Source organism: Arachis hypogaea, chromosome 3 (genome assembly GCF_003086295.3).
Source record: "Arachis hypogaea cultivar Tifrunner chromosome 3, arahy.Tifrunner.gnm2.J5K5, whole genome shotgun sequence".
Classification (NCBI taxonomy): domain Eukaryota; kingdom Viridiplantae; phylum Streptophyta; class Magnoliopsida; order Fabales; family Fabaceae; genus Arachis; species Arachis hypogaea.
The window spans coordinates 132,893,358-132,918,636 of record NC_092038.1 but is presented as its reverse complement, the minus strand read 5'-3'; the positions used below and the strand labels follow the sequence as shown (position 1 = coordinate 132,918,636).

The following is a 25,279-nucleotide window of genomic DNA, read 5'->3' as shown; positions in this document are numbered from 1 at the left end:
AAAATTTATAAATTTTATTATATTTTACAAAAATATTATCATCAATTTTATAATAATTAAATATAAAAATAAATATTTTTCTAAAACAATAATTTTATCGTACCTTAGAATTAAAATAAATATAAAATTTTGTGATTTTTTTAATCATAATTCTCAACAAAACGAAGTTGCCATGTTATTGAAAATAGTTATAGACTTTAGTTACCGTGATTAATAATTTGATATGTATCTCATCGCTTGATCCTTTAATTAAGACTTAGAATAAATTACCATTTGTTTCTATAAAAGATATAAACGCTGATAAATGTATCTATATAAGAATATAATGACAATTGTATTTACAGAAGATAGTTTTTGTTTGCCAAAAATATCCTAATCGATTAATTGTGTAATCAATGTTTGGGTATTCTTGACACACAGAAGCTATCTTTTGTAGTTATAATTATCGTTTTATTCTTATATAGGTACATTTGTCAGCATCTGTATTTTTTATAAATATAAATAGTAATTTATCCAAAGACTTATTAAGAGGTTAGTATAGAAAATATGACGTGATTAGCCTATTATTCTTACGTTAACATACAATATTGACAATCCACAATTAAAGAATTCATCTACCAAAAAAAATCTATATTTACTACAATAAAAATATAAAAATTAATTTTTAATTAATCGATATATATTAAATTTTTTATTAGAAAATTATATTTTTAACTCATTATTTAAAGAATTAGTATTTAAGATACCATTTATAATTTATGATTTAAATTTTAAAATTAAAAAAATTTTAAAAAATAATTCTTTAAAACCGTATTTATTTTAAGATATTAGTGAGACTAAAATTAAAGAATTGAGATTTAGTATTATATTTATTGACCTAAAATTGTAATAAAAGAAGAAAGGATAAATTTAAAATTAGAAATTTGGAATGAAAGTGTTTTTGGAGTAAATTATTAATAAAATTTTAGTTTTTATTTTAAAAAATTTTAATTTTCTGTATCTCTATTTGTTTGAAAATATTGAAGGAATTGAAATTTTAATCCTAGTCTTGCGTTAATAAACATAATACTAAACAAACGCAGTCTTAGTGCACAATAGAGTTTCGATTTTTGGACGGTTTACAAACTTTGGGCTTTAAGGGAAAAAAAATAGTTGCCCCATTTCTATTTTGCCAAACCCATAAAACAGAAGGCTTTTAGGTGAGACTGTGAGAGGGAGAGAGTTGAGGCTGCGAAGTGCGAACAGCCGAGGAAGATGCATCGACGTTCCTTGTTTCACTTACAAAACGGATTCCTTCCTCCATCAAAATATTCTTAAAATATCAAAATATTTTCTTCATAACTAAGGCTGCCTTTGATTTTTATATCAGTACAGGACAAGATTGAAAATAGAATAAAACAAGATACTAATAAATAGAGACATAAAAATGTATATTTTTGTATTATATTTAGTAATAAACTAGAATAAATTATAAAAATTTAATTTATTTTTTTTTCATTCAAAAAATTTGAGATAAAAAATATAATAATAAAAAATATAATTATAAAAAATTAATAAAAATAATAAAAAAATAAAAAATAAATTATATCTTTTATTAATATTTTTGTATCTTTTCTATCAGAATAAATATAAAATACACTAATTTAACATTTCTAAATATATTATTTCTGTTTATATCTCTTCTACCAAACATAATCATATATTTCAGTGTTTTTATTTTAGTGTCTTGTTGTATCTGTAAACAAAACGCAGTTTAAGTGTCATAAAATGGGTCCACTTAACACTTTTTCTCATAACTTTATGTAAATTGCAAAAGTTTGATCGAGTCAAAACTCAAAAGGTTCCAAGGCCTAATAATTAATAAATACCTTGGGTATATCATTTGTTGCTGTGTATGCGTGTAAATGTGGAAAGAAGCTTCCGGATTGTTGCACTTTTATTTTTGTCCAATTAAATAATAATTCAAACTGCATTATTAGTCTTATTATTTATTAGGATATATAGAACTCATCATATATATCTGACTATTGTTTATTAGTCACTTAATTAATTAGTATAGTAACTAAATACCAACGAGATTTGTTGAGAACAGTTCACTATGTCGAAATTACTTCACTATTGCTACTTGTTTTGGAAAATGGAATCCCGACCCGAAACTTGGAATTATATATTGAATTGATTTCCATACAAGAATTATTGTTCCAAAATTCAAAGACACTAGCTAATGAACCAAAAAAGTTGAATGAGACTTGCATGTCTTATGCTTACTAGGTTGGGGACGCGTAATAAATAAACAGACAGCATGATTTAGGATAAAGCCAAATCGTCAAATTTGAAGAAATTTTGAAATAAAGGGTACTTGTATTATGCATGTGTATGTGTCACTACTACTTGACATGTTTATGCGGTTCTTGAACCCTAAACACTACACAATATCATTATTCATTTTGTTAGTTTCTTATTCACATGCTTAGTGCTAACAGCTGGCCCTCCCATTCACATACACATGCACATACACAGCTAGATCGTAGCTATGGCTAATTAAGCTTATTATTGCAACAATATTAACGATGTTACTTGTCTCCAATGATGCTAACATGCCCAGTTTTCATTTACTATTAAAGTCTCCCTCCTCAGCTTGTAAATAATGCATATGTTGGAAGCCCGTGAAAAAGTTCCTATGTCAATTCCAAAGATATTTTCAATAAAACAATATTAAAGAATAAATAGAAGTTATTGTTTTTTACCATTATTTTTATTCATCAATCTAATTTCTTTAATTTAATAATTTAATAACGTATTTTTACTCTACGTTTTTTAATATTGATGATTATCTACCGATAAAAAATAATAAATTCTACTAATCATATTATCTTCATCAATTTTAAGATATCTTCAAATTTTTTTATAATACTAATGAATATTCAACCTTTTATGGGAATATCACGAGTTAAGAACCATCACTACTACAAAAACGGAATTTAGTTACCAAATTTTAACTACAAATATTAAATCGTGGTAAAAATAAATAAGCGTATTTTTTACTTATCACGAAATATTGTCACAGTGACTAAAATTTAACATTTTGCCATAAGAAAAGTATAGGTGAACAATGAAAATATTAAACAATATAAATAATAAATATATCGGATGTTTATTTTTCTAATGAACAGATGGTTATTTTAATATTAAAATTTAGAAGGTTAATTTAGAGGTGTAGTGTGTTTTTATTTGATTGAGGTTGTTCATATTGTTCAATAAAATCATTATCTCCCTAGCATTTCCCTTTGCCATAAATAATATTTTTTGTATCTACATTTCTTGCGTACATTAACGTGTCATCTTGTCTTAAATAAATTAATTTTGTAAATAAATTTATTAATGTTGTATATACCCTAATTATTGTTATACTGATGAAATTGATTAGCTGCAGATTATATTATTAATTAAGCTTCTCAAATTAAACAAGTAAAATAATTAATTAATGGAGGTTTTCAATTGTTTACACATGAATATTAATTAATTACCAGCTAAAAATGATTTGTAAAATTATATCCATTTAAAGAAGTAGAAGGGAAAAAGAAAGTGTGTCCTGACTCCTGATTGTTAGGATGAATGTTGGAGTTGAGTGCGGCAGTGGAAATTAAAGCAGCATACAAAAAGGAAGAAGATGCACATGATATATGATTATTATTGTCCATTTTCAAATTAAACTATTAATTAGCTTCTTCAACTATATCTATCTATATGCAGTATATAAATGCTTCAATTCGTTTCCATTACTTTTCTATCTCCTCATCACTCTGATATAATTAATTAATATTAAGCATGTCATCAAGTAGAACACTAGTGAGGCATGTGTTTGATGTTCCTGAAGAGATATGTTACGTGCAATGTGGATTGTGTTCATCCATTTTAGTGGTGTGTGTGCCATGCACCAGCATGTCAATGGCGGTTCTCAGTGTCAGATGCGGCCACTGCTCAACCATTCTCTCTGTCAACATGATCAAACCTTCCTTTCTTCCTTCTCTGGTAACCCCTTCCAATCAGGTACATACAATTGCATTGTTTGTCATCATCATATGCTCATTAATTCATGAATTCTTAATAATGCAGCTAAATATTGAGGATGGCAACAAGATTAGCACTTTGAACGCTCATAATAATTATAATGATTGTGAGGAAGCCAATAATAATGTAACTACTCCATTCACAACTGATTCTGCTCCCAATAAACGTGAGTAAACATGAATATAATTTCGTAATTTAAAGGATGGTAAAGTTGATAGGTGAGAGCTGTTAAATGGTTTTACTAATTTGACTAAATTTTCATTTTACGACTCTCAGCTATCAACTTCACGTGTCTGACTGCATTTGAGTTTTCACCTTAAAAAATACCTAGTTGCACTGTTTTTTTTATATGACGAGATGATTTTTGGATCTACAGCGCCAGAAAAGAAACAGCGAACACCGTCGGCTTATAACTGTTTCATCAAGTAATGTTTATAGTCTTTAATTTAAATATACAGAGATTTTCTTGTGAATTATCATTCACTAATTCTGTCGAATTGAAACTTATTAGTTTCATTAATAATGCAGAGAAGAGATTAAGAGGCTTAAAGCTGAAAACCCTGAAATGGCTCACAAGGAAGCTTTCAGTACTGCTGCAAAAAATGTACTCATCACTCTTAAATTACCTTCCATGCTTTGAATTTAAATAAATCATTTTATTTTTTTCAAAAAAATGATTTGAGACAAGCATGACAGGCATTTTAAATTGGAGTATATATATAGATTATTTTGAAAGATGAATTTGGTGATGGTGATGATGATTTTTTTCAGTGGGCCAATTTTCCCCCATCTGAGTATAGAAGAGGAGATGATGAAATTGACGAAGAGCGCTCTACCCACACACCCCAACTTGCTAATAATAATAAGGTACGATTAAAAGCAGAATTTGAAATATGAGTTGAAACTTGGTATATATCAAATCTTTGGTAATTTAGGCAACAAATTATAACTCAAATGCTATAGTCATTTTATTTTCATTTAGATTTCGAATTCGAATCTCACTTTTAATTTTAATCTACTATTAATAAATTTACAAAAATCAATTAGATATTATTGTATTAACAAAAAAGTCAATTTTTAAATTCACTTTTAAAAATTAGATTAAACCTTTTTAAAATAAAAAAATTGGTAAAATAATAGAATTTAGTTAATTATTTTAAATTAAGATAATAAAATTTATATATAATAAAAATTATAAATTCAATAATAATTAACTTCTCATTTTAATCCATTATTTTATCAATTTTTTATTTTAAAAGATTTTTTTTAAAGAATTATCTAAACTCAAATATAATTATATGATTGTATGAATTTTTTTACACGGTATCATCATATAGAGTCATTATTAATTAATTATGAATTTATAATAGTACTTTTAATTTAGTTATTTTGAATTAAATGTTAATTTGACAGGTGAATATTGAAGAAGGTGAAGATCGACGTGGAAGAAAGAATCTAGAGAATTCTATGATAAATGCACCGTTCAAGTGAAGAAATAAAAAGATGTTTTCCGAATCATTCTTTAAAAAAAAAAATGGAAAAGGAAATTATTAGAAATTTTGAGTTTAGAAAATGCTATGTAATTTTTCCTATAGTACTAGTACGCCCAATCTCACTTGTCTTAGGATCACACAAATTCTCTTCTGAGTTCTGATAATGTCAAAAATTCTCAAAAATTTCTCCATATTACGTGGTAATTTCACAAAGTAGTAGGGTATATAGATATCTTATTCATCATTTTTAATTTCTTGCTACAAATAATAATACATCATCATCAATCAATATTCAATTGGATACTAACTATATATATAGCTGTTTACTTAAGCAGCAATAGTGCACATAATCAAACCATCATTAACTAATTAATTTTTACCATTCATCATCATCAGCTATATATAAATCACTATTCCTTCATTCCCTTTTTGGATTAATTATAATTATCCGGTGATTATTAATTATACATTATTATTTCCAATTTTTCCTTCTTGCTGAACTTGGTCCCCTTTTACAATATCTGCCTGAAATGTAAAATTTAGACAACGCACCATCAGATCATTATATATATCTTCCAATTCTCATATCACTAATAATGATAAGAATTAGAAAACCTCAGTTATAGCCTGCATATATAAATCTCTATACATTTTTTTTTAAATTTATATAATGGGAGGTTATTTAATTAGATCAGATCTCTTACTGAAGAATGGCCTTCTGGTGGGAGTAGTAACTTGAAAATAGTCCCTAAAGAATTCCTTATTCTCCTTTTGCAGTTCTTTCCACACTGCACAAATTTGTAACATAGACTTAATTTCACAACATGCAAATAAATACATAGTGATGAAATTGAAAACTCATTAATAATAATATGGTTCATATAATATATATGGACCTGTAAGTGTAACAAGTGGCTTGATTCCTGCATGTTCAGCTAGTGCCTTTATGCACTGATCTTGACTCATATGAAATAGCAAGCATCTCTCTATAAGATTCTGAACCTGCATTATTATTATTTTCCATGCATGTCAATATAAAATAATAACTAGTACTAAATTAGAACAAATGTCCAAAATGTACACAAATAGAAAGAAGGGAAAAAATAGAATAAGGAACACATCTATATATACCATCCTGATATAGCTGTGTGGGTGGCAATACAAACAAGGAAGAGGATACTGGTGACTGTGATACATATTATTATATTATTGTACTGTGTGCTATTGCAAGAGAAGAAAAAAGGGAAAAAAATTGTATGTTTGGAGTTTGGACAAATTATCAAAGAGAACAAATTAGAAAAGGAATGAATAGAGGAAAGCAAACAAACACAAATAATATAAAAAGAAAAAAAAAGTACAAGGAGGGATGCATGAAGATATTTTGTGAGGTTTGAATTGCTCTTATTATAATATATATATATTAGAAAAGAGACAAATGAGTACTGTATGGTGTTATCCACACATATCTATAGTGAAGGGCCAAAATAGCTCAAGAAATCCAACACTAGAGATTCACCTCATCTTCTAAGAGGATAAGAGAAGTGTATGTGATTGATGTATATTTCAAATTTATGTGCTGATTAAGACCAAAATGTGGACAAGGCTATAACCACTTAAACAAGGGCACCTTGCTACTATTACTGTATAGTGTATGGTATATAGTATAGGCCTAAGTTAATGCATGCATCAATTAATTACTGCCACAATTTTTTTCTCTTTTGTGGGGGTCCTACGAAGTTCTTTTGGTGAAATGCAATGAATAATGAATATGGAGGGAGGTGGTCCCCTTCTTCTTCTCCTAGCTAGTGAATAGTAATGAAGAGAGCCACTTGATTGCATTTGCTTCCATATCAATGACGCAATTGAGATTTGAGATTCAGTCTTTTCCATTTCCAACACCAAAAGAAAATTAAAAAGTGTTGAAGCAATGTCATAATATGTTCTAACATCGATGAGATTGGTATTAATGTCGCTTTGCTCTCAAGTTTATTAGATTTATTTTGCTCAGAGAGAGATCGATAATTTCGTTATAGTTTCCAAGCAATTACAGCATGCAAACTTCTTTCTCAACAAATGTATCTCATTGCACCAAAAAACAATGTGTCATTATTATGATAATTATCATTATCATCATCAATAAATCTTCGAGTTTTATTGAGTTTAACTAAATCTTCTGTGTTATTAATTAAGTTTTTTTATAAAAAATACGTAAAGTTTAAGAGATATATATGTTTGTGATGTATTTGTTAAAACAAAATATCAAAAAAATATTATTAATAATAATCTTAACATTCACTCTTAATACAGTTAAACCTTTTTCTCAACAAAGATTCTCACATGAGTGGCAAAATAAAGATAAAAAGTTAAAAGTAAACATCAGATTGGTCTAAGTGAATTTTAGATTTACTCTCATACATGTTTACATAGCTTTTAATAAAGTTTTTAAGAGTTTAATTCTGATGCATTTTACACACTTATGCAATTATATCCATTTTTTAAATAATTATTTATTCAATTAATGTTAAAAGTAATTAGTTTTGTTAATATGCATTACCTAATTGTATGTAAGTATAAAATTAATTTATACTAACAATACATTAAAATTAAATTAAATTTTTAATATATATAAAGCAAATATTCTATCAAATTTTACTAAAAGACAATTAAGTTCAAAAAATATATACATTGTAAGATATATTAGTCCTCTTAAAAGTGGAACCAATCAATCTTGATGGGAATGCTAAATGTGAGAAAGTGAAGAATACAAGTACTTTAAAAATTAACTTGCTATATTAAAGGTTAAAAAAAAATCATAAATTGTAAATTTAATCCTAAATCTAAACCATTGATGATATAAACTATAATAAATAGAGAATTAAAATTTGTTTAATTAACAAAAAGAGTAACTCTTTATTTAGCAAAAAAGTTTAAAAATAAGTTCTTCTCTTCTAAAAATCAAACTAGCCGATCTAAAATTCTTTGATGTTCACTTTGAATGAGGTAAAGTATTATTTTGATTTCTAATGTTTTGGTTAAATGTTAATTGATTCTTAACATTTTAAACATTTTATTTTTATCCTAAAGAAATTTAAACAAGTTTAATATTATCCTCCTGTTAAATTTAATATGAATAGTTAACCGAATGAATGACATAGATATTAACAATGTTATTAGTTAAGTTAATTATCTTTTTATTTCCGTGTGTTAAAGAAACATAACAAAAAATTTTTTGTAACACTTCTTATTCTCGTTCTTCTTTTACAGAATCTCAAATCTTAGCAATCAATCATCAATGCTCCATAATAAAAAAAAGCTTTTATATTGATAATGGTCGATTTTACTTACTTTATAATATCAAATATTATTAACTCTTTAAATAAACTAACAATGGAACAATATTAAACTCATTTAAAATTTTTTAGAACTAAAATTGAACGTTTAAAACACTATAAACTAAATTAAAACTTAACATAAATATTAAAGATCAAAATAGTATTATTTTTACCCATTTGGATATTTTTTGTGTGTTTCTGGTCATGACCCATTTGTATATTTACTTACTTGTGTTTGGCCTCCATTGTAGGAAAAAAAAATCAATTTTAAATTTATAAAACTTATGAAGTATTGATTACCTTAATTAAACGGTTAATTTGATAAAGTTTAATGTCCACAATTATTCACAAAACTTACTCCTTCAAGTGTGTTCGATAGGAATGTAATTGAGAAAATACTCAATTTGGTCCCTGAAGTTACACTCGAGTCTCAATTTAGTCTTTGACATTTCAATTGCCTCTATTTAGTCCCTAAACTTTATAAATTTTAATCAATTTAGTCCCTGCGGTGGTTTCTGCCACAGAGTCATTACCGGAGAGATGATGTGTACAACGGACTGCCACGCTGGACTCCACTAAAACGGCGTCGTTTTTGTTTGGCGCTCAAATAGCCCAAAACGACGTTGTATCATGTTATAGAGATGGAAAACGTTTTAGTTAAACAAGTCACACCGTATTCTCCCCCATAATAGAACTGTTCTTCTTCTTTCTCTTCTCTTCAATGGCGCTGCGAGTCTGACTTATCAGATTCGTTGAAGTCGCGATTCTCTTCTCTTCAATCACTTCACATTGCACCGGTCGTCTTTTCTTCACCAACGTTGACTAAGTTCGAGGTAAGCAAAATATTGAATAAAAAAACTTCTATACCCGTGATGATGCTTTGGTTTTTTGCTTCACTTTTGGTTCCTCCACTTTTTTCTTTTTTATGCATTCCAGTGTTTGTCTGATAATCAATGGATTAAGAAATAAAAAGATGGAATCAAATTGTCATATGCAATATGTTACATTTGATTCTTGCTCTGTTTTATTTAAAAGAGAGGTGCATTTTCATCAAAGTCTTAATCTCATTAAGTCAATTGCTTATTGCATCTTGTAACATGGAGTAATTGATCTAATTTTCTAAATGAACTTGTTTTGGTCTGTTGTTGTCTCATAACAACAATGCAATTTATGTTTTAGCAAGTCTAACCAAAGAGAGAAAAAATATTTTGAGGGCTTTATGTACTCATTATATACTCTGTATGTACTCCTACGATGGAAGCAACAAGCAAAAGACCAAGATGAAGAGGTCTTATAAAGAAGGTTCTTGTCGCTATTGTGGGGAAAAAGCCCACACCAAGAGAAACTGCCCAAAAAGAAAAGCTGAAGAAATGGCAGCTGCTATAGCAGCTAAAAGTGGTAATTCCAACCCTGCTGTTCATACCATTGCTATTCCAGTTGTGAACCCTACTCATGCTATTCCACCTGCTGCTGTACCATCTCAAGTTGGTGTACATCAAAAAATTCAGAATGAAGGTCAGGCTGAGGTTGAACTTGGCATGAGTCAACCAATTATGTCTCAAAATGAAGATTCTCTACCGGTAATGGTATATTTTAAATTATACATTAACTTTAATCATATGCAAATTTATTTTTTGTTCAAATTTCACTAACTTCACACTTTTTATAGATGAAGACTAGTTTAGTGCAACCAAAAGAATGGTGTCCCAACCATCTAGTACTCCACCAGCAACCAATGTACCAGTTGATCCAATGCAAGGTGCATCTTCAGGGACAGCCACACGACTAGCTAGTTTCATGAAATTTGTCCCTACTCCCGGAGTCAAACCTCCAAGAAAAAAGAATTGAATTGTTGATCATTCTGTCTTTAGGAGCTTTATATGTAATAGGGGATTATACTTTTGGATTAGTTATCTTTTGGATTAGTTATCTTGTTTCTCTAAGTTTGGATAACTTTGTAATGATGACTTTTGGTTAGTTATATTTGGAATGGTTCCTTTTGGATAATTTACTTTGTTTTGTTTGTGTGTTGCATCACACTAAACTAGCTAGTTGTGTTTGAATTCAGTATCAATGTGAATGTTTTATTAATGAATTATAAAGAATTTGGATGATATTTTTTATCTGACATTGTTATATTTTATTTTGTGTTGTTTGATTCATATTAACACAGGTACAATTTTTATTCATTGAGACTTAAAATAAAAACAGATACAACAATACATATAACAACATACGTTAATTTTTCTTCAAAATATTCCTGCAATCTGAATCAAAACCATCAAAATTTGGCTATTTATCAAAAAACATAAGGCCAATCTTCACCATTTCCATAATAACATAGCAACTACAAGCAAATTTATTAAAACCAATAAAGTCCCTCCTAATTTCAAAGCCCTAACATCAGATTCCAAACTTCCAATCTTCCAAGCAAAGTTCATCCTCCATTCTTCATCATTTTCATTTTTTGGTACTACTCTGCCTCTTGATTCTCCTTCTTTATAGAATTCATTAGCCCAAACAAACAACCCACACACCACCTCTTGCCAACACTCTGCAAACAGATTCAGCGGAGATGGAGAAAGAATCAGACACTACAAGCGTTAGAAAAAGTTAAGAATAATCTTGCACTTACATTGTAGTTTGGACACCCAAAAAAGAGTCTTCCTGGATTTACATATGTTCCTGACCATCTCAAAACGGGTCTAAACCCACACCCACACCACTCTGGAAATAGTTCTTCTCTGCTTCGAGTGGTTCTCCAACCTCCATTAGAGCGTTGATTGCTGGAACTCCCAACGGATTTACTGCTGCTACCTATCATGGACTTCATAAAAACGTCTCCCAAAAGGGGAGTAAGAATCGACGAAGAAGTTAAGGGACTTCAAATGGATTTGGGGATTAGGGATTTAAATAGTTCACAGGGACTAAATTGATGCAAAAATTTCAAATGCCACGTAATATATCCGTTAGACGTCCAGTGTAGCAGTCTGTTGTACACATCATCTCTCCGATAATGACTCTGTGGCAGAAACCACCGCAGGGACTAAATTGATTAAAATTTATAAAGTTTAGGGACTAAATAGAGACAATTGAAATGTCAAGGACTAAATTGAGGCTCGAGTGTAACTTCAGGGACCAAATTGAGTATTTTCTCGAATGTAATTGGTAGGAATGGCAAATTTTTCCTAAGTAATTTTATGTGCAATCTTTCTATACTAGTAAACTTGGAAGAGTTAGTGCTTACATGGCGTTTTCTCAAAATTTTGATTTTTATAAAAAATAAAATACTTTTAAATTCTGATTAAGGGGGTAGGTATTTATCATTATTGCTGCTTCCAAATTCCAATCCACCTTTTCTTTTCTTTACTTTTTTTGGGGCAAAACTGCAGACTAAAAATAAAAAGCAAGAATGAATCACATGCTTTTATTCCACTGTTTGATTTGAGAGCTATAACTCTATCTATTACCTTGAAACTAATTCTTCACCTAATATATAAGGGGTTCAGTAAGTTAAAGAATTCAATGTATATTCTTAGTCAATGAGAACCTGTATTCAATGTATTTATTTTTGGGCCACTTTTCAAAATTTTTTTGTGGGTATCCAACACTTGTTATAAGCCCAATAGAAGGTTCAGGATAACATTTAGCTTAAATTGATTATTTATATACAAAACATGTTACTTAGGGCAAGCAATTGGCGTGGCTGTTGGATATGGAGACTCATGGCAACATAGTGACAGCCGTCATCTTCTTACTTTCATCAATTCAAAGTAAGATTTTGTTTTTCTTACTATTTAATTGTTTGTATCCATGTTTTTGTAATGAACCATAATACATGTATTCGATTATTTGTTTATTTATATCTTCTTCTTACTATTAAATTGTTTATGTATAATTATACTGAACTTGTCCCATTTTAGGGTTTATGTTCATTCATTTAATTGAATTCTGATGAATAGTGATGTTTTTGAATTTGGAGCTAATTTCATAGTTTAGGTAGGAGATTGTGATGTGTGGTATGCATTTTTACTTTTTTTTTCTTCTTGATGTCAGTTGGAATGCTGTTCATGTCATGTTAGTTGGTATATAATATTACAATATATTCTTCTTTTAGATAGATTACGACATTCTCTTCCTTTGTTCTTTTCATCTTTTTACTTTTCTTTCTTCCTATAGAGCTAAACTAAAAACTAGAGCTACTAATAAAAGGTAAGGTTGAGAACAGGAGTGAAGGTGATGGTTGATTTGATGTTTGAGAGAAGGGGTGGAGTGGTTGATGTTATCATCCCTGGATATGAGGAAGATTTCAAATGGTAAGCAATGCTGATTTCCCTCCACTATCGCAAAATTTTTGAATTCAAATGTTGAGTTGTTGTTTAGTTTTTGCCTATAAAAGGCTATTGCCTCTCTTCAATATTGTGCACATCATTCTCTAACCCCCATCTCTTCTCTGACTTTCTGCTCTCTTTTCTATTGTTTGTTCTTTGTTGAGTTTGTTCTGCCTTTTGTAAGTGTGATATTGAGATTTGATTATTTGCAATGAGTCCTCCTTTTGATCCTATCAGTAAGATCATTCCTCCACGTGAGGCCTGGAGGATCAAAGTCAGGGTACTAAGGGCTTGGACTGTACCTAGCTTTGGTAATGCAGATGTTCCAAATTCAATGGAACTTATTCTGGTTGATGAAAATGTGAGCGGTTGATCTTTTCTTTTTATTTGTTGTGTTCATATACTCAGTTTCTTCTTATTAATTTTTCCAATATTTTTTTGTTGTGCTTTTGTTTTCGTTTTTGATGAGTTGTATGTTTTTGTTCTTTTGGATGTTCATAGTCTACCAAAATCCAGGCCACTATAAGGAAGCAACTAATACACAAGTTTAAAGATCATCTTCTTGAAGGCAGTTGTTATAAGATGAGTTATTTTGCTGTTGTTTCAAACCAAGGCTCTTATAGAGCTACAAAGCATGAGTTCAAACTCATTTTTCTATTTCGTACAACAGTGACAACAATTCCTGATGATATAATACCCAAGTCTTGTTTTTCTATATATCCCTTTGAAGACATATTGCAAATGAGTCAGGATCATGACTATTTAGTTGGTGAGTCTTGGCCTCGTGTCTTTCAGTTACTTCTTCAATTTCTTTTCTTCTGAAAATTCTTTCTTACATCTTTTTTACTCCTATTAACATATCAATGTAGATGTAATTGGTCTTTTGACATTGGTTGGGGAAGAGAAAAACTATGACAGGGATGGTAAAACGGTTAAGATGGTTGTTGTCAAACTTTCTTCACAAAAGTAAGTTGCTCTCATCCTTTGTTTTTGTTTCTATATTTATTTGTATTGGATTCCATTCTGAAAAAAGCTTCTACTGAGTTTTCCTTTTTTTCATGTGTAGGATGATGCTGCGATGCGCACTATAAGGAAGCAGCTAATACACAAGTTTAAAGATCATCTTCTTGAAGGCAGTTGTTATAAGATGAGTTATTTTGCTGTTGTTTCAAACCAAGGCTCTTATAGAGCTACAAAGCATGAGTTCAAACTCATTTTTCTATTTCGTACAACAGTGACAACAATTCCTGATGATATAATACCCAAGTCTTGTTTTTCTATATATCCCTTTGAAGACATATTGCAAATGAGTCAGGATCATGACTATTTAGTTGGTGAGTCTTGGCCTCGTGTCTTTCAGTTACTTCTTCAATTTCTTTTCTTCTGAAAATTCTTTCTTACATCTTTTTTACTCCTATTAACATATCAATGTAGATGTAATTGGTCTTTTGACATTGGTTGGGGAAGAGAAAAACTATGACAGGGATGGTAAAACGGTTAAGATGGTTGTTGTCAAACTTTCTTCACAAAAGTAAGTTGCTCTCATCCTTTGTTTTTGTTTCTATATTTATTTGTATTGGATTCCATTCTGAAAAAAGCTTCTACTGAGTTTTCCTTTTTTTCATGTGTAGGATGATGCTGCGATGCGCATTATTTGGAGAGTACGTGGACCAGTTAAATGATTTTCTTGCTTCTGGTTATGTTGAGCAACCGGTTGTCATTGTTCAACTTGCTAAGATTAAACTTTTTCGAGGTGTTATAACTGAATGTTATCTTATTATGTGTACGGTTATGTTATCCTGATCTTTAGATCTGTTGACATTCTTTTATTACCCATAGGTCAACCTGGTCTCCAGAATGTTATGAAAGCAACAAAAATTTACTTTAATCCTGATTTGTCAGAAGTTATTGATTTTCGAAAAAGGTTTGTGTTATCCCTCCCAAATTATCTCTATGTTGCGGTCCTTTCTTTGTTTTTCTTTTATTCTGTTGATGTGAAACTGAATAGTATTTATTAAATCTTAGCATGGTCGAACAAGGAATTAATGGCACTCAACCTTTATTCATTGCGAATGAGGGAAAATCCGTTTCATTGGAGGATGACTTCATGCGCCTAACTAGGCGATCCACAATAGATCAATTACATGATAACAAAGATGTTTATAAATTTTTACTTTTTTAATTCTGCCCTCTTCTGTTGTGCATGGTATGCAGGATGGGAGTTTTGTTATTATGGGTACTATCACTGATATTGTTGAAGAGGGCTGTTGGTGGTATTCCACTTGTGTGTGTGGAAAGGCAGTTTATCTTGAGTCTGGGGTCTATTTCTGTGATGTTTGCATGCATCATGTGACAAATGTGATTCCAAGGTTTCTATTTTCATAATTTGTAGCTTTTTAAATTATTACTTCTTGCTCTTTTTGTTTACTTAAATTCTAACAAGGTTTTTTATTAATTTTTCTATTTTATCGTGATATTGTTATAGGTTCAGACTTAAAGTAGCAGTTTCTGATCATACTGGACAGGGCATATTCGTTTTGTTTGATCGTGAAACAGCTTATTTGCTTAAAAAAGCATGTGCTGACCTTTTTAATGAAGTCCAAAAGGAGCCAACTGTACGTATAATTTTTTACGTCCATCTAAATGTTGAGCTATAAATAGTTATCATTTTTTATGATATTATTCATTATGACGTAGATGGTGACCTCTCTGATTTTATCCTTATAGGTTCTGTGTGGAGATAGCTATCCTATTACATTTAAAACTTTAGAGGGTAAAAAAGTTTTACTAAAAGTAGATACCAAGTCCCTTGGTATAGACAAATACTTTGGAACCTTTCGTGTAAAAAGGATATGTGATGACCCAACTATTAGTTCTATGTTTGAGCTTGCTGAGAATGAGAACGAAGTGACACCTGTCAAGGTTATTCTTTTTTATTCTTCTTTGCTTTTTCTTTATTCTTTGATTCTTTTATTTTTTTTATTACATTGCTCTTGCTTGAGTGTTTCTTCTTTCATTCTTTATCGAAGGATGCACATGTTCCTGGGATTGGTTTGGACATAGGTGAACCCTCTTATACACAGCCTACTTCAAAAGATGTTAAGCTTTCAGTCTTGGATAAGGATGAAAGTGTTCCTGGTCTTAATGACATTTCGATAGATATGGACGCTAATAGGAAATCTGTTGTTCCTCAAGTTTCTGGCGATAATGATGAGAATCAGGTCTTTAGTGATGAAGTTGGCTCATTGCTCAACTCAGGTGTTGAAGAAACTCAGGTCACACAGTCTAAATTTTCTATTGAATCAAATCTCTTATTCAATTTATTATTGCATTCCATTTTCTCTTTTTATTCATTGGTTGTGTTGTTTTCTATTTTTTTATCTGTCTAGGACTTCCTATCTCATCTTCTGGATAATTCGGACAACAATGATGTTTCTTTTATTTGCAATGATGTTGTGCGTTCCAAAGTAAAGAGAAACCTTGAATCAGATTTTCAGAAAGCCTTGGAGGAAACTGTTGGTCCTTCATCAAAGATGATCAAGATTGAAGATAATTTGGATGGATAGTTATTTAGCTGAAGTTAGCAGCTTTATTAGGGTTATATGACTTAAATTCCGAATTAGATTTCATATTTCTCATGCTGACTTATATTTGAAGTGTGTCCTTTTTTTTTGAGACATGTCCAACTGTTAGGAGAGTCACACCTTATCCCTTCATGTTTTTGTGTTTTGGTTGGTCTGTTGTAAGTATTGTTATGCTTTTTTGAATTAGGAAGGGTATGTGTTAATTTCAAATGTACTTTGCTAAAGATTGGACATATTGTCATGTATTTAGAAGGACATAGGTTATAGTCAGAGTGTGGAATTATAATGTCACTTTTGTGAATGTAAGCAAGCAAGTGTAGTGAATTTTATAATATTAATGGAAGGAAATAGCTTCATTAGTCTTAATTCTTTTGTATTTTTCGTATGCTGTCTTTTATTCATTTGTGTTGTTCATGATTAGTTGTTGTTATGCTCCATAATTGTCTTTGAACATGTGTTTTAATTCAACATATCATATGGTTACAGTAAATTTCAATGTAATAGTCTCATTTGATTGTATTGTAATTGATCGAATGTTTCATTTCTATTGCAAATTTGCTACTATCCTTTTGTATTTGTGCTTATATACTATTTTTTGTTCCTATTGATTTATATCTCAACCTTTTTGTGTTACGTATATAAGTATACAGAGCAAGCGTGTGTGTGATTCAACAGTCTTCTCGATTACGTATAAAATGATGCGTCATTCTGTCTTTTTGTAGATTGCTGTCTTTTATTTTCTTTAAAATCATGTCTTCCAATGCTGCGGCTTCGAGGTTGAAAAGAATTAACATTTTGAAAAGGAAGAAAGCATTGAAATCTGGGAATATAAAAGGTGTGTTGTCCTTCTTTTTACTAGGTTAGAGTCGGTCATAGTTATTAATATAAGTTGATTGGTTTTACTTTTATTTCCTATTTATTTCTTCTATCCATGGCTGGTTCGTTCTTAGTTGCTAAAAGGAAACTTGGAGATAAAGCTACTGGAATTAATTATGGTAAATATTTATACGTTTATTTCATAGAATGTGTTACTTTTAATGAGTATATGTTGTTTGTAATTCTCCTGTTTATTGGTTAACTTTATTGTTACTTCAATATAGATAAATTATTTAGTTGTCATAACTATATTCAATATTATTCACGGTATTATTATAAGAAATGATAAATAATTTTATAGTGTTGATTTGTGTGATTTGATTTCATTTTTGTTTGGTTTGAAATTGTAGAAGAATTACTAGATATTTTAGATCCTTCTATCAGTATTTCACCTGTTGATGATGTTGCTGCTGATCATCCATTATTTGCACAAAGTGAAATGCAAGGTTAGGTTATTCAATTTTTTCATCTTTTTAAGTTATGCTTAGGTTCAATCTTTTTTTAAATTAATTATGGTTAACTTTAAATTATTTTTAATTCATATGTTAACATAAGTCTAGCTAACTTTTCTTCCATTTATTTTTTTTAACATCTTTTTCAACAGTGTCAACAAAATTTTTTTTAATATATTTTTTTAAAAAAAATCACCTTTAATATATTTCTTAGAAAAATATAAGTAGTTTTTTACAAAGTTATATATTTTTAAAAATTTTAACAATGTAATTTTTTTTAAAGCAGCTTTTTTTGGGTAATCATAACAAGTAGCAAGTGTTTTAAATTTTTTATTTTTTTTAAATAACCCAGTCTTATCTCTTAAGTTGTTTTAAAAAAATCTTTTTTAATATATTTTTTAAAAAAATATATGTTTTTTTAGATAATTTTTTTATTAAACCAACTTTTTAAGAAAGAATAATTTTTCTTGCAAACAAAGTTATAATAACAACTTCTAGCTATTCAATTATATTTTTAAAAATTATTAAATGTAAACTATCTTTTAAAAGCAGCTTTTCTTAGCATAAAGGATAATCATAACAAGCAGCAAGTGTTTTAGTTTTACATTTTTAACCTTTTTTAAGTTTTTCTTTTTTCTTAAATAAACCAGTCTTACATAATAAATTGGTTAAAAAAAATTTACTTTAATATATCTTTTAGAAAAATATAAGAAGTTTTGCAACAGAATTTTTTTTTCTAAAACAACTTTTTTAAGGAGAAAAAATGTTTTCTTAAAAACAAAGTTATAGTAACAACTTCTAACTATTTAATTATATTTTTAAAATTTTAAACGGAATTCTTTTAAAAGCATTTTTTAAGGCATAAAGTGTAATCATAACAAGTAGCAAGTATTTTGGTCTAATATTTTTATTCTTTTTAAAATTTTTCTTTTTTTAAAAGAAAAAATTAAACCAATCTTACATCATAAATCATTTTAAAAAAAATTCTTTTTTAATATATCTTTCAGGAAAATATAAGGAGTTTTCTAGAGAATTTTTTTTCAAAAACAACCTTTTTAAGAAAGACAAAGTTTTTCTTAAAAAACAAAGTTTTTTTTTTTATTAAAGATAGGAGACTCGAACCTGCAACATCTTATTTGAGTATGGAGAAACTATGCCATTTGAGCTATTACTCATTGGCTCTTAAAAAACAAAGTTATAGTTTGGCTCTTAAAAAACAAAGTTATAGTTACAACTTCTAACTATTTCGAGAATTTCTTTTTTAAACCAACTTTTTTAAGAAAGAAAAAGTTTTTCTTGCAAACAAAGTTTAAAAAGCAACTTTTTTAAGCATAAGGGGTAATCATAACAAGCAACAAGTGTTTTAGTCTTATATTTTTAATTACTCTTTTTAATTTTTTTTAATAAATCAGTCTTATATCTAAATTGTTTTAAAAATAATTCTTCTTTAATATATCTTTTAGGAAAATATATGAAGTTTTTTTAGAAAGTTATGTACTCTTAAAAATGGGTAAATGTAAATTTTTTTTCAATGGCAGTTTTTTTAGGTAATTATAACAAGCAACAAGTGTTTTAGACTCTTAATTTTTTTTAAAAAAATAAACCAATCTTATATCATAAGTTGTTTAAAACAAATTCTTCTTTAATATATCTTTTAGAAAAATATAAAATTTTTTTGGATAATTTCTTTTCTAAAACAGCTTTTTTAACAAATAAATATATACTTCTTCTTGCAAATAAAGTTACAGTAACAACTTCTAACTATTTAACTATATTTTTAAAAATTATTAAATGTAAATTTTGTTTAAAAGCAGTTTTTTTTTAGTATAAAGGGTAATAATAACAAGTAGTAAGTGCTTTAGTATGACATTTTTACTTTTTTTAAGTTTAACTTTTTTTAAATAAACCAATCTTACATCATACATTGGTTCTTTAGATTGTCTTGATATTGGAGATTGTGATTGCACATGTTCCACGTGTGGAGCTTCTTTTTGGTATTTAGAACGACTAGAGAAAGATTCAAGACAAGGGCAACCTGTTTTTACAATTTGCTGTGCTAAAGATAAAGTTCAATTACCGTTTTTGGAGTGAGCACCTGATTTATTAGTTGAACTAATTAACGGAATTGATGCCAAAAGCCGACATTTCCAAAAGAATATACGTTCATACAACAGTATGTTCGCTTTCACCTCATTTGGGGGTAAAATTCTTAATTCTATCAATGATGGGAGTGGTCCGCCACAGTTTATTGTGACTGGACAAAATTATCACAGAATTGGTAGTTTGCTGCCTAATGCTGGCGAAAAGCCTAAGTTTGCACAACTATATGTTTATGACACGGCACACGAGGTTACTAATCGGCAAAGTATTTTTAGGTATGTGTTAATTTTTATTTAAACTTTGAATTTAAAAAAAATTAAGATGTATGTGTGTTGTTATGATTCTTATGTTCTTTTTATGCCAGTCATACATTTGATATAGATACAGAATTGATTGTTCGATTGCTACAAATGATTGATGAACATAATGTTATTGCAAAGTCATTTCGAAGAGTTCGAGAATTCCATGAGTATCATCCTTCAGAAGTTTACTCTCTTAGATTATTTTGTCAAAGGAGATCTGATCGGAGAGTCTATAATTTTCCATCATGTGATGAAATAGCTGCTTTAATAGTTGGTGATTTTGATAGTTCTGATCAAGGAAGGGATATAATCCTTCGATCTGTAGATGGTCAATTGAGACGAATTTATGAAACTCACCCTTTATATTGGTCATTGCAATATCCTTTACTTTTTCCTTATGGTGAAGATGGTTTCGAAAAGAACATACCTTATAGAGGTGTTCAGAATATCAATATTCGTGGTAGAAGGACAAAAGTTTCATTGCGTGAGTTCATATGTTTTCGTTTGCAAATGAGAGAGATAGAAGAAAGTATTATTCACAAATCTAGAAGGTTGTTCCAACAATTTATTGTTGATAGTTTCTCTATGGTTGAGTCACAAAGGCTTTATGAGATAAGGCAAAAACAAAATACTATTCGCGGAGAATTTTTAAACGGAATTGAAGAAGCTATGCAGCGTGGTGATATTGAAGCTTCATCAATAGGTACAAGAGTTATTTTACCTTCTTCTTTCACTGGTGGCAAAGATACATGTTTAACAATTGTCAAGATGCAATGGCTATTTGTAAGCATTTTGGTTATCCGGATTTATTTATGACAATGACTTGCAATCCAAATTGGCCTGAATTTCAAAGATATACAAGTATTGATGGTATTCCTATTGCTGATCGTCCGGATATTTCGTGTCGAGTTTTCCATGCAAAATTGAAGTGTTTACTCACTGATTTAAAAGATGGTGTTTTCTTTGGGCCACTTAATGCAGGTGCATAAATGTTACTTACATTATTTTTAAAAATTTAGTTGTGAATGTTGTTTACAAATTTTGGTTTATCATTTTAATTTAGGTATGTATACGATTGAATTCCAAAAGAGGGGACTACCACATGCACATATTGTACTTTGGCTTGATGGAAGGTCAAGATTACAATCAACTGAGATAATAGATGAACTTATATGTGCTGAGCTTCCTAATCCTACAAGATATCCTCAGCTTTATGATGTGGTAACAAAATGTATGATTCATGGTCCTTGTGGTCAACTTAGGTTTAATTCTCCGTGTATGCGTGTGGTAGGTGTTCTAAATTTTATCCAAAGAGGTTTAGTGAACAAACTTCTTTTGATGAAGAAGGTTATCCTATTTACAGACGTCTGATCTTGGTGTTACATATGAAGCTTATGGTGTTCAGATTGATAATAGATTTGTTGTCCTTATAATCCTTTGCTTTTAATGAAGTATCGTGCTCACATCAATTTGGAGTTTTGCAATAAGTCAAATGTGATTAAATATTTATTCAAATATGTCAACAAAGGTCCTGATCGTGTTACAGCCACAGTTAGCAATGTTCATGTTGGGAACCAAAATACTCGTGTTCTTGATGAAATTAAAGAGTATTTTGATTGTCGATATCTATCTCCATGTGAGTCTGTATGGAGAATTTTTGCATATGATATTCATCATAGATGGCCATCTGTTCAAAGGTTAACTTTCCATTTGCCAAACCAGCAACATATTATCTTTGATGATCGTGACACTATAAGTTCTATTCTTGTGAGGAATAAGGAGTTGGTTACCATGTTTATAGCTTGGATGTTAGCAAATAGGGTCTATCCCGAAGGGAAAGATTTGACATATGTTGAGTTCCCACGGCATTTTGTTTATATTGTTGATAATAGGGAATGGAAACCAAGACAAAGGGGATTTTCAATCGGTAGATTGAGTTTTGTTCCCCAACTGCGGGTGAATTGTTTTATATGCGTTTGTTATTAAATGTACAAAGAGGGTGTACTAGCTTTAAGAGCATTAGAACAGTTAATGGGACTACTTATGATACATTTCAAGAAGCATGTTCTGCATTAGGATTGTTGACTGATGATAATGAGTTTGTTTGAAGCTATTAAAGAAGCTGCTCTGTTAGGAACAGGCTTGCAACTCAGACGATTATTTGTAACATTATTATTGTCAGCTTCAATCAGTAGACCTTTATCTGTTTGGAATCAAACTTGGGTGTATTTATCTAATGACATTCTTTATCATAGAAGGATTCAGCTACAATATCCAGGTATTTTTTAAAAGAAACGAATTTACTTTATTTGTTTCAATTATTTTCATACATGTTAACAACATAATTTCTCATTGGAACTATTTCTTTGTTTTTGTAACTTTTAGTTTTTTCTTTTTTCTAATAGCGTTAACAATGACACTTGAGGAGTTACAAACCTTTTGTTTGATTGAGATCGAGAAACTTTTGCAAATAATGGCAAATCTTTGAAAGATTATGCTGGGATGCCGCTACCTAATGTGGATCTGATTTCTGCTTTTTCTAATTCTATGGTTGTGCGTGAAATGCAATATGATGTATCAGAGATGTTGGCTCAGCATGATGATTATTTTGCTCAACTTACAGCTGAACAAGAGAGTATATACCATGCCATTATTAGTCGTGTTCTCAACAAAGAACATGGTTTCTTCTTTGTATATGGTTTTGGTGGAACAGGTAAAACTTTTCTCTATAAAACATTGTCAACTAAGTTGCGATCTGAGAGAAAATTGTTATCAATGTTGCTTCAAGTGGTATTGCTTCTTTGTTGCTGCCGGGTGGAAAAACTGCACATTCATGTTTAATATCCTATTGAATTGAATGAAGAATCTGTTTGTAGAATTAGAGTTAATTCGCAAAAGGCAGATTTAATTCGTCAAGCAGATCTAATCATTGGGATGAAGCTCCAATGACAACAAGTTGCTTTTGAGGCTGTGATAGAACATTTGAGATCTGATGAAAGTTACTTCTATTTCTAATCAAAACTTGCCTTTTGGAGATAAAGTTATTGTTTTAGGAGGTGATTTCAGACAAGTTTTACCCGTTATACCAAAAGCCTCTCGTGCTGAGATTGTTATGGCTTCAATTAATTCTTCATATTTATGGAAGCATTGTGAAGTTTTTAATTTAACTAGGAATATGCGTTTAGAAAGTGCAGCTCAAAATTCAGACATGGATGAATTAAGATTATTCTCAGAGTGGATTCTTCAAGTTGGAGAAGGTAAATGTGGTACAAGAATTGATGATAGAGTATTTGTTAAAATTGCTTCAGAATTGTTAATTCCTATCACTGATGATCCAATTATTGATATTGTTTCAGTCATATATCCTAATCTTTCTAAAATTTGAATAATTCAACATATTTTCAAGATAGGGCTATTCTCGCTGCAACTATTGAAATTGTTGAGGAGATCAATGATCATATTGTGAATTTACTACCAGGTGAGATGAAAGAGTATTTGAGCTCAGATTGTATATGTGGTACCGATGCTAATGTTGACATTGATCTTAATTGGATTAATGTTGAGTTTCTAAATCAAATAAAATGTTCAGTATTGCCAAATCATTCTCTAAAGTTGAAAGTAGGTGCTCCTGTTATTTTATTGAGAAATATTGATCCAGCAGGTGGTTTATGTAATGGAACTCGACTTATTGTGCATAGCCTTGGAAGAAATGTAATTACTGCAGATATTGTTTCTGGAAGTAACGTCGGTGATAGAGTTTTCATTTCTCGAATGAATTTGATTCCAAGTGATTCTGGGTTACCTTTTAAGTTTCAACGTCGGCAGTTTCCTTTATTGCTTTGCTTTGCTATGACAATTAACAAAAGTCAAGGACAAACTTTATCAACCGTTGGGTTATTCTTACGTCGTCCTGTGTTTTCTCATGGTCAATTGTATGTTGCTATATCACGTGTTAAGTATAAAAAGGGATTGAGATACTCTTATGTGATGAAAATAGACCTGAAGACGACTTGACTGAAAATATAGTGTTTACAGAAGTTTTCAACAAAATTTTTGGTATGTTTATTTATTTGTTATAGATTATAATATATGAATACTTATTAATTTTATAATTCTTAATTATATATTTCATGCACTTTTCTATTTTAATATAAGAAATGAGGGTCCAAAATATTAAGTATTATTGGACTCTTTAATATACTAAGTTATATACTTTATTTTATTATTAACTAATAATTTTCAATTAGTTTTTTCAGTTTAGTTCTATCTTGAAATAAAAATAAAATTTTAGTGAACCAATTTTTTTTAATCTTTTCTTTAATTTGTCAAAATAATTTTTTAATTAACTATCAATATGACATGTAGAGTTGGTATTTTTGCAGGTTAGTCAGTGAGAGAACTAACAAAAAGCCTTCGCGTGTGATTCTTCACCAATCAATAGCGATACAAAAGTATATTATTTAGCATATAAGTTCTTTCATTTTAAAGGATTTTATCTTGTGGCTGATCATTTCTTATATTTATTCTTGATTTAATTTTTTTAAAGTTGTTAAGCAAATATTTCTTTTATAATTTATTTTTGTTATTAACTTTTTAATTTTCAATTTAATTTCTTCAAGTTAGTTCTTGCTTGAAAAAAAAGGCGTTAACATACCAGTTTTTTTTTTGTTAACTTTTTATTAATTTGTCAAAATAATTTTTTTTTATTATGACATATAGAGTTGGTATTTTTTGCAGG

The 25,279-nt window shown here is 29.4% G+C and overlaps 5 protein-coding genes and 1 long non-coding RNA gene across 8 annotated transcripts; 5 read left to right on the top strand and 1 right to left on the bottom strand.

The window, feature by feature from the left end:
* The first annotated feature begins 3,569 nt into the window (after nt 1-3,569).
* Nucleotides 3,570-5,788, top strand: LOC112791778 (axial regulator YABBY 4). 3 transcript variants are annotated; one of them, XM_025834740.3, is made up of 6 exons: nt 3,570-4,032; nt 4,117-4,237; nt 4,448-4,496; nt 4,600-4,675; nt 4,843-4,938; nt 5,485-5,788. In XM_025834740.3, the coding sequence occupies exons 1-6, from the start codon at nt 3,829-3,831 to the stop codon at nt 5,560-5,562; spliced, it is 624 nt and encodes a 207-aa protein (XP_025690525.1). In that variant the 5' UTR covers nt 3,570-3,828; the 3' UTR covers nt 5,563-5,788. The 3 variants fall into 3 exon arrangements, with proteins under 3 accessions (XP_025690525.1, XP_025690524.1, XP_072089680.1); XM_025834739.3 differs by having other exon boundaries at nt 3,588-4,050; XM_072233579.1 differs by having other exon boundaries at nt 3,603-4,237.
* LOC112791779 (uncharacterized) lies at nt 5,769-7,000 on the bottom strand. Its single transcript, XM_025834741.3, has 4 exons — nt 6,696-7,000; nt 6,461-6,566; nt 6,269-6,352; nt 5,769-6,089 (listed from the first exon to the last, which is right to left on the bottom strand). Exons 1-4 carry the CDS (start codon nt 6,759-6,761, stop codon nt 6,037-6,039), a joined length of 309 nt encoding a protein of 102 aa, XP_025690526.1. The 5' UTR covers nt 6,762-7,000; the 3' UTR covers nt 5,769-6,036.
* Nucleotides 7,001-13,491: 6,491 nt separating this feature from the next.
* LOC140182801 (uncharacterized) lies at nt 13,492-14,164 on the top strand. Its single transcript, XR_011878940.1, has 3 exons — nt 13,492-13,588; nt 13,729-13,996; nt 14,097-14,164. It is a non-coding gene; the product is annotated as an uncharacterized lncRNA (long non-coding RNA).
* A 186-nt stretch (nt 14,165-14,350) lies between these two features.
* Nucleotides 14,351-15,267, top strand: LOC140182799 (uncharacterized). Its single transcript, XM_072230226.1, has 4 exons — nt 14,351-14,561; nt 14,662-14,758; nt 14,859-14,980; nt 15,067-15,267. Exons 1-4 carry the CDS (start codon nt 14,375-14,377, stop codon nt 15,243-15,245), a joined length of 585 nt encoding a protein of 194 aa, XP_072086327.1. The 5' UTR covers nt 14,351-14,374; the 3' UTR covers nt 15,246-15,267.
* Nucleotides 15,268-15,330: 63 nt separating this feature from the next.
* LOC112791774 (uncharacterized) lies at nt 15,331-16,616 on the top strand. The gene is made up of 4 exons (XM_029297235.2): nt 15,331-15,596; nt 15,713-15,842; nt 15,955-16,149; nt 16,257-16,616. The coding sequence occupies exons 1-4, from the start codon at nt 15,436-15,438 to the stop codon at nt 16,614-16,616; spliced, it is 846 nt and encodes a 281-aa protein (XP_029153068.2). The 5' UTR covers nt 15,331-15,435.
* A 4,743-nt stretch (nt 16,617-21,359) lies between these two features.
* On the top strand, nt 21,360-24,555 carry LOC140183622 (uncharacterized). Its single transcript, XM_072232085.1, has 6 exons — nt 21,360-21,522; nt 21,605-21,762; nt 21,994-22,468; nt 23,033-23,254; nt 23,727-23,798; nt 23,948-24,555. Exons 1-6 carry the CDS (start codon nt 21,360-21,362, stop codon nt 24,553-24,555), a joined length of 1,698 nt encoding a protein of 565 aa, XP_072088186.1.
* The last annotated feature ends 724 nt before the right edge of the window (nt 24,556-25,279 follow it).